At 32.7% G+C, this 17,984-nt stretch overlaps 2 protein-coding genes across 3 annotated transcripts; both read right to left on the bottom strand.

Moving 5' to 3' along the window:
* On the bottom strand, positions 1–4,030 carry LOC134264201 (N-acyl-phosphatidylethanolamine-hydrolyzing phospholipase D-like). 2 transcript variants are annotated; one of them, XM_062746497.1, is made up of 6 exons: positions 3,975–4,027; positions 2,722–2,907; positions 1,802–2,293; positions 1,478–1,626; positions 1,103–1,217; positions 1–666 (listed from the first exon to the last, which is right to left on the bottom strand). In XM_062746497.1, the coding sequence occupies exons 2-6, from the start codon at positions 2,884–2,886 to the stop codon at positions 535–537; spliced, it is 1,053 nt and encodes a 350-aa protein (XP_062602481.1). In that variant the 5' UTR covers positions 2,887–2,907; positions 3,975–4,027; the 3' UTR covers positions 1–534. The 2 variants fall into 2 exon arrangements, with proteins under 2 accessions (XP_062602481.1, XP_062602480.1); XM_062746496.1 differs by having other exon boundaries at positions 2–666; positions 3,947–4,030.
* Positions 4,031–9,361: 5,331 nt separating this feature from the next.
* Positions 9,362–10,841, bottom strand: LOC134264200 (streptavidin-V2-like). Its single transcript, XM_062746495.1, has 3 exons — positions 10,740–10,841; positions 9,957–10,036; positions 9,362–9,777 (listed from the first exon to the last, which is right to left on the bottom strand). Exons 2-3 carry the CDS (start codon positions 10,033–10,035, stop codon positions 9,362–9,364), a joined length of 495 nt encoding a protein of 164 aa, XP_062602479.1. The 5' UTR covers position 10,036; positions 10,740–10,841.
* Positions 10,842–17,984: the final 7,143 nt, after the last annotated feature.

The raw sequence follows: 17,984 nt of genomic DNA, 5'->3' as shown, positions 1-17,984 counted from the left end.
TCATATATATAATCCAAAGATAACCTCGTATTTCTTGATGGGAATAAAATAGAGTATAATAGAAAATCTTGTTAAAAAATATTAAAAATTATCATTATTATTGTTGATTAAAAACAATACTTTCCAGTTTGATTCGTCATCACCATGCCCCTTATAAAAGATCCAATGTCCAATAGGCTGCATAAAAAATGAGGTTAAATCTCATCTTTTGTAGTTTTTCTTAATTTTTTCTAAAGGTAAACAGGTTTATTAATTTATCATTAATCACATCCGAATGATTAAAAAATTATTGCAATGAAATGAAATATTTGTAGGCATGGATTTACTTAGCAAAATATCTTTCACATAACATACACAACAAACACAGATTATCTTCTTAAACACACACACAATGGTAACAGTTATCGATACACCGTAATCTTGTTAGAATATGTTGAAAATGAAACCGATGATTTACTATTGTGGTCTTGTCGCGATCTGGCCTTATCAAACATTTTTACATTATTTAAAAAAGTTGGTTTGGACTCTTAAAAATTAATCAACTTCGTTAATGTCATTTCCACCAATTGTAACCACTTGACCGTGCCGTAAGGTAAAAAAAGATACAGGCTGTAAGTTTTTCTCCCTTAAGGCTGTTGCTACTCGATTAACACATTCATCGTAGGGCTGAAATAAAATTCCAACAGTTATAAACGAAGAGAAAAAGTGTATCAGACTGTGCTTACATAATAGACATATATCATTAGAAATTATGAAACAAATTTAAAAGGAATTCGACCTATCCTACATGCACAATCACTTTAGAACATTCAGTTGGATTTTTCCATCATACAATTTTTCTTATTAAAGTTTTTATATATATATATATATATATAATATCATTATTATAAAATATTTGAACTTTTGTACATACATGTACATTATTATTTCATAAGGCCTTTCACTATCGTATTGTCTCTAAATGAGTTATCTTATGAGTGATAATATAACTATATATAGCTCGGCGTTATTTTTTTTTTTTATTAATTCATTAGCTTATACTTTGTTAACAGATAAAAATATTCCCTATATGTCTTTATTTTGGCATTAACAATATATATACCTCCAAAGCCATTCTAAATGTCCCCCAGTGTATTCCTAACGAAAATTTGGCCTGGACATCTGTATGGATTTGTACTGCCTCCTCTGGATTTACGTGGTGATACTTTAAGAAATCTCTGAATAAAAAGTAGACACAAATTTATCTTTTATAAGACTGAATTAAGGCAATACAGCTTGAAGCTTATCACATAAACCTTGTATGAAGAGTAGTTACATAAACATGTACCAAATATGGAATGGTTAACTGAGAAAATTAGAAAAATTTTAATTCCTTCAAAAAATATATGAATCGGCTAAAATTTGCTCCCCTCCCCCCAAAGAAAAAAACCCGCCAAAATACATACAATATTAATATACTTCTTGGCAAACGTTTTACCTTGGAGCATATGCGCCTATGGGGATAGCAGCTAACGTCATTGGTCCGTATTTTTTCCCTATCGTTTTAAAATCTTTAGAATATCCAGTGTCTCCAGCGAAGAAGAACGTGGATTTCGGACCTTTTACCACCCAACTGGCCCAGAGACTCTGTATATATAAAAAGAAACATTTCTATTTTACCGGAATATTGCAGACACATATAAGTTCATTATAGGCTCTATCCTTACATTACAGAGGCCTTCCAAATTACTTTACTAAAGATGTGCAAGAAAACGAAATCCATGGCATTGTGTTGTACTTTGTCAAAAAGAAATATTTTTACCTTATTGTTGTCAAATAAGGTTCGTCCTGAAAAGTGTTGTGTTGGTGTGCAAGCAATTAAGAATTCTTCTTTGTTCCTAAATTTGGCTTCCTCCCACCATGACAGCTCAGTAACTTTCAGACATCCGGCACTCTCCATCCAGGATCTCAAACCAACTGGCACAAACCAGTGTAAAGAATCACCAAACTTGTTATTCAGCTTTTGCACAGAGCTGTAGTCCAAGTGGTCATAATGTGAATGACTAACCAAAACGACGTCAACTTTGGGGAGCTCCTCTATTTTACATGGAGAAGGGCGGTATCGTTTGTTTCCTCCAATCCAAGAAAATGGCGAACACCGTTGGCTAAACATAGGATCAGTGAGAACGGAAATACCGTCAAACTGCACTAGGACTGTTGCATGACCAATCCAGGTCGTCTGGATCCCCGAAACTGGGGGATTGCGCAACTTAACAAAATCTGGCCTCTCCACCGGAAGATGTTGATCCAAAACCTGAGAAGGAACAATTACAATATTATAGGTATGTTTATTGATTTTTTTTTCCTTAGTTTTTCCAAAATAAAACACATTATTTTAAAAAAATAAATCACTTTAACATTATCTACCTATCAATTCTACATGCTTCGTTTTTTTTCATTAAGCGTTACTGGTTCAACACTGACGAAATAATTGTTTATCAACCGCACTATTAATATCCTTGTATTTCTTCCTATAATAGAACTTTTCATAAAGGGGAGTCGCCCGATCCGTGTAGTGCAGCGGTAAGAGCGTATGCTCTAGACTCACGAAGTAAGGAGATGATCCTTACGTCGTGGGCTCCAATCCCGCTGCGGGACGGTGAGACCTCGGCTTATATTAACCACGTACCTGAAATAGCAACTAAAAATTTTATTGCATTTTATTTAATCATGTTGCTTAACCTTTTTACTTGGAAGGTTTGAAGACGTTATGAGCAGATTCCAAAGAAATTTAAGCGTCCTTTTGCTTGCAATACTCGGCAATTCCTGATGGTTCCAGGGATTCTTGTATTCTCCGTTTTCATATATGGGTTTGGTCAGAACTAAGTCCTCGCTATTAGAATCCATTGGTTACAATCACATAATTTCCTAAAGAAATAAGAAAGAAAGGAAAGAAAATCCTGAGTATGTCTGCACTTCATATGCAATTGACATTTGTAGCTTCTCTTAAAAGAATTTCTTTCCAAATGAAATAAAATGAATAATTTATTAAATGACTTTAAATATAATTGACCTAGATTTTAAATCTGAGCAAATCATAAAAAAGTGATAATCATATAAAATATGAAACGAATTTCTTAAAATTTTGTTTACTTTATTGTAAAACTGTAATTTCCTATAAATATTAAGACAGCTCTATAAATGTACAAGACTGGTAGTAAGTTTTAGACGAGATGAAAGTTACCCGGTTTCACACGACATCACAAGATATACATCACAAGATTATGTTTGCATTGATGTACATTTTTATAACCTAACCTTGATACATGTATAACTTAAATGACTCTTTTGGTAGAAGTAAAGTAGATTTTTTAAAATCAGTTTGCTTTATTTTGTTGAAGAACTGAGATTATTATTGATTGTTTTTAGACTGTTACAACCACGGTCAAAAGCACACGACGGGTTACTTATTAGTCTTTTCATTAAAAAATAACCCCCTACCTAATATTATAAGATAATGGGTATAATTTTTATCTTTAAAAAAGTAACGTACGTCATGTGTCTGTGTTCCAGGGATTGACATATGTTTCTTTCTCTGTTTATTCTAGGTTGATATACAAGGGCGGCGGTACACCTCCGTGTTTTGACTTCGATGAATTTTTATCACCAATATGCTCCCGTAACATTTAACAAGTGCTGGTGTAAAAGTATTTACAGAATTGTTATGCTGATTATCTTGACAATATTTGATAAGAAAAGTTGTTGCCAGTCGTTTTTTGATCGAGGTCAGAAAACTAGTACAGACAGGAAAAAGAAATTAAAACTAAACAAATCTTGCACATATTCAAAATAATAGTACATTTTAAAGTCACACTTACACTTGTATCTAAAAATCAATAAAAAGGTTATTTAATGTTCTAGAGAATGATTTTTTTTATTATACGAAATTTAATTAGAGGGTACTCACAAGTACTATCGTTCCAAAGCACTTTTACCTGATACTTGAGGGACGAGGGTAACAACATTTATCTCGTGCACAGGTGTACGGGGACCCGATTTTGTCATAATGCAACGAAAAATGACCGCGGGTTTAAGTGTACAGTATATCAATGGGCAGAGTAATCAATTTGTTATGAAGAATTGGGGTATCTTATCAGTATTTAATAAAATATTTTTTTACATGTGTATACATGGTTAAAATATATTTATAAGAGTTGCGCAGAGGTTTTATTCTAAATGAAAAACGGTCAGGTATTTATAAATTGTACCTTGGCCTAAAATCGGTTTTGGATAAAATATTTATTGCTATTAATTAGGTCTTGGTTTTTCTCCGAGTCTTGCATTTGGTCAAAGTGTATACTTGTACAAGAGGATAAAAAGGGGGAAAGTTATACACAATTCTACTACGATTATTGCCGAGGTCAAAGAAAAGCCGCGAACATTATTCTCCAATAAATCACGACCGTCATAAAAAATTATCACATCAGAAACATGTATCAAACCTGTGCAGTTGAAATGTACATTTGACTTAAGCATGAAATACTTATTTAGACCACATTGATGTGTCATCTTTTGCAATTTAAACACTGTATATTGCAGAAAGTAGCTGATGAATGTAGGTTTCTAAAGCCAAGCGGGGCTGTTTCACGAACTTCCCTTCGTGATTTTAGTGATAAAGTGGTAAAATAGGAAACTGATTTTGTTATTGTATATTCAAAAAGATTAATCTATTTAAGCTACAAACAGATTTATAATTAATAAAAGGCTACTTTTAATGCAGTAAACGACAAATCGTCTTCATTCTATTCACAGGTAAACAAACACATTTACACTCTGGTGCTAAATGGAACAGCGTTATCGCAGCATGGTGACCTAATTCGTTTCTCTATAGAGAAACGATCAGTCGTATTTTAGAGATGCTAGCACTTGTAGTAGAATAGAAATAAAGTCATTATTGTCGTGAATGTTGCAGAATAACCTCCTCGGTCTCGAAATGTTGTTTGAAATATAAAAGCCTAACGCCTCGGCTTTTATCTTTCAAACAACACCTCGGAAGTTATTCCGCAAAATTCACGAAAACGCGGACTTTATTTCTTAAATAATTACAGGAGTATTATCTATGTTAGTTGCAAATGTCAATCATAGCTTTACCGGTATATACCCTTCTATTCTAATGAAATACGAAATATAGAGATAACGAACAGTATTCAAGCTAATAAGTCCATTAAACAATAAAAAAAAATAGGAGCAGAGCAAACACGGACCTCTAAAACATCAGAGGTGGGATCAGGTGCCATGGAGGAGTGAGCATCCCCTGCCGACCGGTCACACCCGCCGTGTCAGTGCTCCTTGTCATGATCGGAAAATATTAAGTAAAGAATACTAGTACTGAAGTGGCATATACAGATGTTCAATTTGGCTTTAGACAGGGTTTTGGGACTGTAAATTTGACTTTTTGATTGCATCAATCAACCTTATGAAAATAATTTGGTAATAGTTTTCTTACTATGAATGCTGATACATGTAACATTTATTTTTGTCATAACTGCATAAGCCTTGCAACAAAGTAAATGCTTTAAAATTCTTTGCACATGTTCAGCAAAAACGGATTCAATATTTATATACATGTTCAATAAAAAAAACTTAAATAATAACGGTTGATAGAAATGAGGGAAAAAAGAAGAAGCACAACGATACTTGTACTACAAGGGGAGTTATTATTAGTCATTATCAAATCATTATTGGTTTGATATTCATACCAGAGTGCTCTCTCTTGGACAGATATGTGAATCTAATACTAATTTATATACATCCAAAGTATGGGGTTTAAACAAAGAAAATGATAAAGAAAAAGTTCATGATATTGTTTTGTAAAAAAAAAAGTTGTAAAGTAAGCATATTTACTTTGCATAAGACAAACTGTTTTGTCATAAAATTGTGGAGGATAAAAATTTAGAAAAATTGAGCAAAACTAAAAGGTTACTCCACCAACGAAAATTAAACTCTTAATACATGGTATGGAAAAAATTAGTACAGAAAAATATCAATTTAATGGTAAATGTTAAAACGACTGCATTTATTAGTTTTAACTTTTTTTATGCACACATACATGTGCCTATTGAAAATCAAAGTAGTCAGAAGTACAGAGAGCCGGGCTCTTTTGCAGAGTAGAATGAGTTTCTTACTTGAATCACGTTTATATTCTGATGAAAACATCATTTTAAAACTATTAATTTAAAGGATAAGACACTGACAGCGAGTTTTTCAATCCTAATACCACAGTCCGATTTTGTCAGTTAGAATTAATCTGGTACCGCAGCTGAATGTAAACAAACAGGCCAGTCTGGTTCCCTCTCCTGCTTTACATCGTATGTGTAAAGAACTACGATAAACCTGATTATCAAAAATCCTTACGCTATAATGAACTATGTTCTTTGACTTAGGACTGAAGTTTTCAAAGTCATTACTACTAATGTTTATTTATAGAGATAAAACTTCGTTTTATTTTTGTTGCTTTATTTAGCATTTGTATTATCTCAAAAGCGGTTACGAGTAAGAACTATATTTTTGCACGTAACTTTAAAATGGCGACATGGGGTTGACTTCCTGCCTTGAACAGGATGACATAAGCCGGCAATTGCTCTTTGAGCAATAAGCCCGGCTAAAATAATGTGCTTTTAAACAATTTCAAATAAAGCATGAAAATATGTGAATGTATTTTCACATTTAAATTAAAATTGAGAGCAGAAAATGACATACTAGTACATGCTTAAAGCTAAATTGGGCAAAAACTCTTTTAAATACACTTTGTCTTCAATACAATCTCAACAAACCTTTAAATAACTTCAAAATAAAGATGATCTGATAACAACCTCAGTTAAGTTGTATAGAAAGAGCTGCGGATAAGAGATGCCCGGTACCCTTCATTGTTATAGAGAGAATGGCAATGCCAACGTTTTGCTTTTGGAAACCAAAAAAAAAAGTGTCCGATCAAAAAGTAAAATAGGACATCTCAATGGCACTATGCAACAAGGATAACCTCATCATGAAAGTCTCAGTAAATTTAACTCAGTAGTATGAGATTAAATGTTAAAAAAGGATGGGTTCTCCAAACTGTAACCGATGGACGGACGTAAAGGCAGACGGACGGACAATCTAGCCATTTTACTGTATATCCTTCCAGTTTCCATTTATCTTTTATTCAATGTAGTCGCCCGTGTGGCGCAGTGGAAAGAGCGTTTGCTCTACAATCGCGAAATAAGGAGCTGATCCTTACGTCGTGGGCTCGAATCCCACTGTGGGGCGTGAAGACCGGTCGTTATGATGAGACTGTATATGACCGGTCCTTCGGCTGAGACTTGGTATAGGACAGAATTTGTAGCTCTGCACCGGCAAGTGGTGGCGTCTCCATAGTCTCCTTGGTGGGGGTTATAACATGAGCTCTATATTAATTAAAAATCAGTGTTTGATTAAATGAATGTTTGTATTTGCTTTATTAACCACAAGATATAAATCGATGAATGCAAACAAAACTGTTGATAACTCAACTTGTATGTCAATAGCTTGCCTCATTTAAAAAAAAATAGTTCGAAAAGCATTCTCTTGCGTATCGAATCATTTGATTATGGAGAAGCATATCAATAGACGTATTCACAATTAAACTTGATAGTTTTCTTTAATCTGAGGAAAGATGTTTATTAACTGCTTGTTTTAATCTATATAATATGTTTAGTCATAAAAAGCGATTTTACCATGTTTTTGATTCACACTGTTTAATAGAACATGTATAATGTATTATGATTTTTTTTACATTCGATATACAAGAACAGTCAATTTATTAAAATAGGCAGCCATTGAAAAACAGACAGTTGAATGAAGAATATCAACAGTTTCATTAAAAGTCATTATTTTAAGGTCTACATAATAGAAATGTCATAAAATACATCCTATCACATAAAATACAGCCTATCAGTATGTCACTCGTGAACGTTGTAAAATCAAGGATTTTTTGAGAAGTATAATTCAGATAAGCACTCATATAGTGCGACTCAAAATCGCAGGAAAAAATAGGGGGTCAGTGTGCATCTCACTGATCTACGGTACAATTAAGTTGACCTTTTTGCACTTAAATTTAGACTCATTGGTAAATTACTTTAACCTTTATAATATTTTATCAGATGTAATTATGGCAATAAATACAATTTTATTTTACATAAAATAGTATGAATAATATTTATCATTGAACAAAACTTGCAAATTTATGCGCGTAAATAAATTATTGTGTGACCTTTTTGCACCAAAAAAGTAACAGATTTGGGGTATTAAAAAACTAAATAGGCATTATAGCATTTTCTTAAATCAAGCTTTTTACGACTTTAGAGCTGATCAGTCACAAGTATCGAGTACTTTAAAATAACGAAAGAAAAAGTTTGGGTCAGTGGTGTTAACTTTGAAATATTGGTCAAAATATGTGATTTTCAGGCGAAAAATGATTTAAATTTTATCTTGATTTATTTGACATATCTTCATTTTTTGGCAAAGTTTGTTGAAGGAAGGTGTAAAACTTGTTCTACAAATATAAATTAAGACCTATAGTAACCATTCCTAGCAATATCATAACGAAAAATTTTCTCCGAGTAAAAGTACGTGAGGGTTAAGTTCCGAGTAAAAGTACGTGAGGGTTAAGTTCCAGGATATTCAATTTAATGAATGTGCAGATTTGCAGAATTTTCTGCTAAATATCCTTCCACCACAGCAAGAAATAGTCCTTCATAAATATTGCTTCTTTGTAACTTTTTGAGTAGTTTTTTCGTTGAATGTTAAAACATTAACATTGGTGAATTAGAATAATATTATGTTATTAAAATTGCAATTTAACTAATAGTTTTGAAGTAAAGGGTTCTGCGTGAACTTTTCTAAAAAGCTGACGAGTGACATACCTTAAGCCATTTTTCATACTAGTATACTAAATCATCTAAAGATTTTTTCCGCTTTACTCGATCATAAGAGTGCACGGTGAATGTGACTCTCCTCCTCCATGACACCTTATCCCACCTCTAATGTTTTTAATTACCGTGTTTGCTCTTCTCCTGATTTCTATTGTTTAAAATAGACTAAAGTATTCGGTATCTCATATTTCACATAACTTATACAACTGTTTAAAAGTAAAATTGTACAAAAAAAATCCTTGAAAAAACCATAATTATATAATACCAAGATGAATAAGTAAATGCGTTAGCGTATACATTTGGCTAACAAATACATGTACAATTAAACTCTTACAACTTTATTTGTAGAATACATTGAAAACTTTGAGACAATTAAATAAAAATTTCTTTAATCTATTCTGAACAATATGCAATTTTTCTGCTTTTGACAACTCTCAACCAACTACACCTTGCGTACATGGCAGATCTCCAATTTTATGAAACTGGTCCTGATTTGTGTTAAATGTTTTCTGATAATTATCTGGATCCACGTAACTGGCCAGAATCCAATGTGTCTTGATATTACCGTGAGTTGCATAGTATACCCCAGTCCAACTTGCAACGGATCTAGCATTTCGGTATTGGTTTTTGTAAGCAACAGACCATCCTACGATGTATTCTGTGCTATTCACCTGCACGTATCGTCCTATAAGATCGTATTCTTTTTCAGCATTTCCAACGGCGCTGTAATAGTGGCCCGAGAGGGTTCCATTCTGGCATGTAAGTGTCATCTCCGAAAGAAGTTGATTTCTCCAAATACCAGCTATTGCGCATTGATTCTGTGTGTTATGGGAATTGCAAGACGTAGCTCCTATAAGAAATTCTTAATTTTCAGAACTTAGATTGGCATAAACAATATTGCACAGATTGATTAACTTCAAAATTGAAATGTAACATGCTATCTGATTAAAGATCATTGATTACTAAATTAAGGTTTTACCATTTCATTGTCTAGTCAGTTAAAGAATGTGTGTATAATTCCAAACTTACTAGCACTCCTAGGCAAGGGTTCAACGGGGACCGCACCTAAGACCAGAACCAGAATGCAAATTCCTAAATGCATCCTCATTCTGTAATGAAAATCATAGGAATTTAATGGTGATAAAAGAAATACTGTAAAATCACAAATTTTCATTCGTCAAATTTTCGTGATTTGAGGAAAAACTCTTGGTTCGTTGAGCTTTCATTTCGTGGATGAAGAAATGTTGATAGAAAAGTTATGTATGTGACATTTAACATTTTGTGGTGGAAACGTATGCATTGGTCTTCCCATAGGTAGCTCGAAAACACCGAAAATTAAACCTAACGGTTTTGTGATTTCACAATAAATAAAAATCTATGCAAGCATAAATATATAATATTTTATGATGAAATATTTGTAGAAATGAAAATGTTTTTTCATTTGAAGACTACTAGTATTTTGTTCACGATCAGATCATTGAAGATTTTATTAAAGGATTAAATTGCAAACATGACATATTTCGGTAAGTGCTCGTTTTTTGTTTACATTTCCAATATATCAACTAACCTTCAAAAGCTCAGAAAATTCATTTTGAATAACTAAGAATACTTAAATGAAAGTAAATCATGGCGACAACAGTTACTACATAGTCAATGTACAATCGTACATCATTTCAAAAGGATTGAAAAAATTCAGTCACGCGATGAGCTATGAGCTAATAATAAGTAAAATCTCACTTTATCTAGAAGAAGAAAAATATTTTCAAGATGATATCCCTTAGATTTAAAACAAAAAGTTTGTGTCGAATTTACCTTAATTATAAGGTTTCTTCCTTGTTTGAATGTTGCTAAACGCACTGATCTTCAATTTATTTACCCGTGTTTTATGTACAACGATCACGTGAACGAAGAACGAAGAACAAGGTACGATTTCACCGAATTGGAGGTCTTTTAAAAAAAGTAATCTTGAAATAAAATTCATTTGTATAATCATTATTTTTTGCTACATCTAACGGAACGGGGAGCTGAATAGAACAGAAATTTCTTTGAATATAACAATGTAATTCAAAATAAAAAAATATTAACATTTCAAAATACATGACTGTGATTAAATTCAATTGTTTTTAAGACGGTGCACAATGTGGTTCTCTTACAAAATCAGGAATGGATAAAAGAGAAATTACAATGATCTTTTATACTTTAAAAGAACATTTAACAATTTTATCTTAATTATAATTTTTATAGTATGAAAACTGAAAACTCTACTTGTGATATACATTGTACCACTGTTTATTACAGTTTTACGAAGTTTGATGAAATCATACAGAGATGAATCTTGAATTTTTGCAAGAGGAGCGGAATTATTCCCACATGCCACTCCTTTTTTTAACAAATATTGATCCCCAGATGTCAAAAGGCTTGTCTGGAAAATGTATTATTGTGTCGGCAAACACACTTTCTGATTTTGAAATATAAATTTCAATGACTTTTCTTTCTGCCTTAAGGGAGCCGACTATAGTTTCCATTGCGCAATATTTCGAGCATCATAGTAAAATGAAGCGTATTTACCGTTTTAATGCAACTTTTTCCGCCTAATTATTAAAGTTAAACAAAATTAAGACATTTTAGGTATAAAAATGTAATTACAATTTGATATAACTGATTTTTTAACCGATTTTGCAACTGATAGGTAGGGTGACGTCGTTGCAGTGTGTTTTTTGACGTTTGATAATCTGTAGCTCTTAAAGAAAGGGGTAATAAAAATATTACTAAAGAAATGTAATAAACCTACGCTCTTGAAAATTAAAACGTAGAAATTTGAGTATATATCCAATATTTTTATTATGTTCTCATGTGAATCCATTGTGTACGTCATATTTTGTAATACTCTATAAAAATAGTAAAATTTGCTAATTTTTTGCATTTTGAGAGGCCCCCTCTGGTAGCAAGACGGTAGAATTTTGTGTTTCTTACATATATTGTATAATATAGTATTACTCATCAAATATTACAGTTTGAACAAAATGTCTATTGTAGTATTTGTATAATATGCTTTAAAGTGCTAAAAATTGGCATTTTCCTATATAATCCTATAGTAAATGTACCTGTATTTTGAGACGGTCCCTCAAAAATACCTGGACGGTAGATTTCCCCCAAACTTTGCATGTACACTGAAGTTAATGTAAGTTATATATGGTATAAAAAATGAAGAGTTTCGCTATTGTAGTATTCACACAATAAAACTATAGTCGGCCCCCTTAATAGAGAAACACCAACATCTTACGAACGAACGTAACTCGCCCTAACTTCCCGTATCTTGATAGTTTTCTCGGGACCAGTGATTGTACCCATATAAAGTTTAAAATCGGAAGAAATAAGTATATATGTGTAAAATAGGACGGATAGTGTTTTAACCACTTTGTAATTGAAAATTGCTCAAGTCAAATAAATTGTAATCACTTACTATGTTTTAAAAAAGACAAATAGAAGAAAATACACCATAATACCTTAGACGGATTAGGAAACACGATTGTCATGCGTCAGTGATTAAACGTATACAAACTACTCGTAGTGTGCGCCTTGTTCATATGGGGAAAGGCTACTTTTCACAGGTTGAAGAAAAATAAATCCGTGCAATCAAGTAAATAATTAGTGCGCTTTATAAAGTGTCTTGTATTGAGATCTAAAGAGAGAGAGATTCTTTTTTAAATTTATTAAAATACAGGCACGTAGCATCGTTTTTGAAAGTGGGGGGGCCAACCTGAGAAAATTTTTTTTTTTACTTACCTAAAAAAGTTGACAAGCAAAAAAAAAAAATAAAAATAAAAATAAAAAACAACTTGCCCAAACTCGAAAATTCTATTTCGTGGGGGGGGGGGGGGGGGGGTAGTGGCCAACTTTTTCAAAGCCAAATATCACAACCATCCCATCAATGAACATTTACTATAGTAAAGGTTATGTTGGGGAAAAAAGTGGGGGGGCCAGGCCCCCCCTGGCCCCCCCCCGGATGCTACGTCCCTGAAATATCGCTTCAAAGAAATAAACGAGCATTCATGGTAGACAGTATCTTCTTAGATGATTTATTAAATGGCGATAATCACTAAATCATCTTGAGCTGCTTTTATTTGAAATATGTAACAGGCATGAAGCAAGCAATACCAGTTGGGGAGGGGGGGGGGGGGTAGGGCACAACCAAACTTTTTTTAGTTTAGACTCACTACCAAACAATTCCTTGGGAAGCCAAAATGAAAGTTTTTTTTATTGAGGGGGCACAGGTATACAGTAGCTAAATTTTCTATAATATTACATTAATCGTCAAAATATAAAATTAGAAGATACACTTTACACTTTTAACCACACAGACAGAGTTATTTTGACCGAAGGTCCATATTTACACTTAAAAACTATAACCGAAATTATAACTTGCTTCATTTGTAAGGAAAAACATATATTTACCGTCCTGTTGTAACAGAAAAAAATGATTCCAGAATACCGTCAAAAAGAATTTTTTAAAAGTGTGAATAATATGAAAACGTAGTTGCCACTTAGTTGTCATGGCATCCTTCAAAAATATGTGCACACATGTTTATCACAAGTACTTGTAGACCAAACAACTTCCCCACCCAATGCCCAATATACATACCGGGTCGCAAGATATTCATATTTGTCTTCTTTCATAAATTAATCGTCTAATACATATTTAAATTGTATAATGTATTTCATATGAAAAATCCAAAAAGTACATAGAATTCACTTTTTATCTAAAAAAAAATCATACCCGTAGTATCTTAAATCACCTCTGACTTTTTAACTGCAGGTATCAATTTCGTATGTTGTAAATTGTAAATGCTATAAATGAAAGAAAGCCAAAAAATGTCTTTGGACCCGGATTTATATATATTCCAGGGGTTGGGTGAGGGGGTGGGGTGGGCATAGGTCCTATGATGGCATGCTAATATTGAACTAGCTTGCTCTTATATATATCTTAAATTATGTCAAAAACACAATTCACTAAACTTCCATTTTTGTGCCCCCCCCCCCCCCCCCCCCCCCCCCCCCCCCCCCGAAAGTTGGGGATATTAATTTCGGTCTGCTCGTTCGTCTTATAATTCTGTTTAGTTAGTCTGTTACACTTTTGTTTCGAGCAATATCTCGAGAAGCTTTGGGTCTGTGACGTTAAGGGGGGGGGGGGGGGAGGGGGGGTTCCAGTCCACTAGCACCCGTGAGAATTATATGAAGATTTTTAAGATACATGTTTGTAAGAAGAAGCTTTATCAACCGACAAATTACGAACGGGCATCCTGGATTTATGACATGGCTATAATACCTGTGTATTAAAGTCATATTAATCTTATTTTCGCAGCATATAGTATTTTGAACAAGTATTTCTTTTAAGTTTTTGGGTTCTTGCAATTTAATTTTAGACCACTTTAGACTCCTTTTTGTCCCTACCGCCCTTTGTAAAGTACCCCCCCCCTTTCGACCCAAACTAGAGCCGAACATACTATTATTTCTTATATCATGCCACAGAATGACATTTTTAAAATTTTTCTTTCATTTCCCTTCTCGAACCTCTTTGCTCGTTTAGAAATGTCCATTGAAATGTATTGTAGAGTCACGATGGCGACTTATGTTCTAATTCGTTTCACTCAAACGAACATAAATTATTTACAATCAAAACAAGAACACTTGTCTATATAGGAAATGGAAGCGCTTGCTTGCCAATATTTATTAGACGTATACATTTACAAAAACAAGTCTTTAATGGTACCGATTCTCTACCTTCCTTCTACAATATATCAAAATTATTATTAATCACACATAACAGTACAAAATGCATTTTAACACAATGCTTTTATATGTCCTCACTTCACTGATTAAAAACGTAATATAATGTATGTATGAACACAATTATGCTTCCCTCGCCGCCCAGGAAAAACCATAGATAAAAAACAACATCGATTTATGTTGAAAAAACTATGGAAACCTGTAAGTCCGCAGCAATTGCGAGGTAAACAAAATGAATGGCGAACTCATTCTCACAAACTTACGAACGTATCATATATAATAATGTACAATTAATCGACTAGTTTAAGTAAAACCTATGCAAAATGAATGTAAGTTAGAACTATCTGTAAACACATTTCGACTATATGTAGCTAATATGTACCCTTACACAACAATCTTACATTTATATCAAATTTTACATTAAATTATCGAGAGCGACTAAGCAAATTGTTTCCCATCTTTGACAATTAATCTGTTGTGTACAAAACTTTTAATTTTCTTGTAATGAAAACAATTACTTTCTTTATTAAACAAAATACTAGTAAAAGGTTGAAGTAAGTAAGAGGGTGGGTGGGTGGGTGTGAATGTCGCAAAGCAAAGCCTTCGAATGAGTTAAAATCGTGATTAAACTGAATACCTGTTCACCCGTTCTACAGGTATCGACCTTTAAATACTGACCAATAGCTACTGTCGCTATTATTAGCGCACATAATAAACAAAAGCACGTGTTCCTAGTACACATGATAAATTAATTACGACAAGACATGGATTTGAGGTATCTTGAGGGGATTTTTTCTATCGAAATCCCAATAAGATTGAAGAATTCAGTAATCCAACCGTGATTACAATAGACTACAATGACTGATCCCCGTTTTTGGTTACGTTCGTTCGTAAGATGTCGGTGTTTCTCTAATAAGAATCTGTTTTGGTCACTTTTACGCAGAAATTAAAATACACTGATAATTCTAGGGGGATGCGAGGTTAGGGTCACATTTTTGAGTGAAATTGAATAAAATTCTCATTTTCGTTTTCCCCCTCCCTTGCACTCTTAAGGATGGGGCTCAAGGTTTTTTTGTTTTTTTTTTTAAAATACTACCCCTATGTATGAGGCAAAGATAAGGATGATCTAGGCTTCTCCAAAACTTGCTAATATTTTCCCAAGATTGGGATACTTCAAGTTGTAGTGTTCAGATGAGAGATTTGATCCCCTGGCCTGTTTTTTTCCCCGATATTTGTAGTATTGAAGCATTAGGCTCATTGAACAAGATGTTTTATTTGATTTTCATATAGTTGTACATCAAAATTTAGTTGAAAATGTGGTATGTCGTCTTTTCTTTATGAGAGTTTCAGTTGAAAATATGATTGGTTTACTAATTTTGTTTAACGCCGATAACGGTGATATTTCGCTGTTTAGAAGATAAGATTCAGCTTTAATTCTATTTTCTGGTTTCTGTGGTGATCCTCAGTGAGCCTGCTCTTGAACATATAACAGCAGGAATTAAAAATGGAAAAAATATTATGGCAGATTTTTTGGAAGTAAAAGCTTATTCTCAAATCCTAATTTTAGTTTGTTTTTTTTTTTAATGAAAATTCTAGTTCCACTTGTTCTTTAGCAGGAAAACATTTGAGAAATACATTGGGATCAATTTTCAAACGATTTTCAATATTATGTATTGAAATGGTATTGATTCTTAATTCTCTTTCGTTACCTCACTCAAACGTTTGCCATTTAAATCTTGCTAATGCGAATTAGGGGTAAACTGTAAGCATCTAAATCCCATTCATTTTAGTCCTGCCAACTGTACATATTCCATTGAATTTCGAGAGGTTGTATCACTCAGGTGCCTAGGAGGAGTGAACACTTTCTGTCCATCGGTCAAACCCACTGCACGCCCTCTGTATTAAACAGGAAGATGTAACATTCCGTAATCAAATTCGAATACTTTAATATCGACGATCGACGTGAAACAAACCAGCGAAGACACGATCCATTTATTAGTTACATTCAACAAATTAAAAAAAAAAAAAAACTTTTAAAAAAATATTTGAAAAAAAGCAAATAATCAATTCATCTTTGAAAATGCAAAAAAAAGTATAGTTTTGTTATTTAGTTAAATTTATTTTTCTACCATTTTTATTCCTGAACGACATATTCACCTTTGGGGCTAATCATTATTAAGCATGGACTAATTTTTTCACAATAGTGACTATAAAAGAACCCTTTCAAACTGGCAAATACAGTGTAAATTGGCATTTGTAAAACCCTGTTTCCTTTTAAGCTGTATGTAAAGTCTTTCTCTCTATCTAATCCCTTAGTTATCAAAAAATTAAAATGTTTTATTTTATCAACTTCTTTTATGCTAATATCATTTTCTTGCTAAAGAGGTGTTTTGTCTATTTTTCTTTATTTTTTTTCTTTATTTGTGTTGCATTTTATTTGCATCATGCAGCATTCAGGAAGTAATTTCTATTTTGTATCGTGACATAGTTTTGACTGATAAGAGTTTATCTAAAGTCCATTTATTGAATCTTAATTAAACTTGACAAATATTATCTTTTTGGGCTTGGTATCTACGATTAGCTTTTAAAAAAAATATGCAGTTTGAAGAAAGAGTTGATTGATGAAAATGTAAACTAAAGTGCAGTAGAAAAAACCCTGAAAATAAAGTGATTATTTCTTCCTTTTCTTTCATCATATTTGTTTCTATACGAAGATGTCTTGGAATTTATTTACTTTGTGGGAGAAATAGTTTCCAGAGTGATTGCTTCATATAAATTATATTTTTGCATAGTTTAATTGTGAAGCTTATGGATGTTGCAGAGAAGGAAATGTTGGAAATTTCTTTAAGACTAATGTGGGTTAATGACTGTTATTTCGAGAGTTTGCTGAATCACCAGATTTAACTTGCAATGTGCTGACAGAGCAACGTTAGGAAAAAAGGATGGTAGGGAAGATAAATAGATAGATGACTAAATGGGCATTATTTAGAATTGAGTCCAAGACAATGCTAAATTTCTTAACAACTAAATTGAGGTGTCTTAAAAAAGAACAGTTACATTAATAAAAATATAGCACTTTTTATAAAATTGAGATACAAATAAGGATATAGTTATCACCAGTAATGGACAAGGATAAATAATCTTCCCGAAGTTTTATGACGGTTTATACATGATTGTTTAAAGATTGTATTTGAAAATACATAAAATATCAAAGAATCATGGAAAATAAAATTATATCAATTTATAACGAATACTAATGCTGTGATACCT

Source organism: Saccostrea cucullata, unplaced genomic scaffold (genome assembly GCF_032062105.1).
Source record: "Saccostrea cucullata isolate Sc308-1 unplaced genomic scaffold, CSIRO_AGI_Scuc_v1 ctg565, whole genome shotgun sequence".
Classification (NCBI taxonomy): domain Eukaryota; kingdom Metazoa; phylum Mollusca; class Bivalvia; order Ostreida; family Ostreidae; genus Saccostrea; species Saccostrea cuccullata.
The sequence above is the reverse complement of the archived record's forward strand: the minus strand, read 5'-3'. Positions and strand labels throughout refer to the sequence as shown.

Coding starts and splice junctions, on each gene's coding strand:
- LOC134264200 (XM_062746495.1), bottom strand. CDS start 10,035: ATGAGGATGCATTTAGGAATTTGCATTCTGGTTCTGGTCTTAGGTGCG. Junction 9,778..9,956: donor ACCCTTGCCTAGGAGTGCTA/GTAAGTTTGGAA, acceptor AATTTCTTATAG/GAGCTACGTCTTGCAATTCC.
- LOC134264201 (XM_062746496.1), bottom strand. CDS start 2,886: ATGGATTCTAATAGCGAGGACTTAGTTCTGACCAAACCCATATATGAA. Junction 1,627..1,801: donor CCTTATTTGACAACAATAAG/GTAAAAATATTT, acceptor TTATATATACAG/AGTCTCTGGGCCAGTTGGGT. Junction 1,218..1,477: donor ATAGGCGCATATGCTCCAAG/GTAAAACGTTTG, acceptor CTTTTTATTCAG/AGATTTCTTAAAGTATCACC.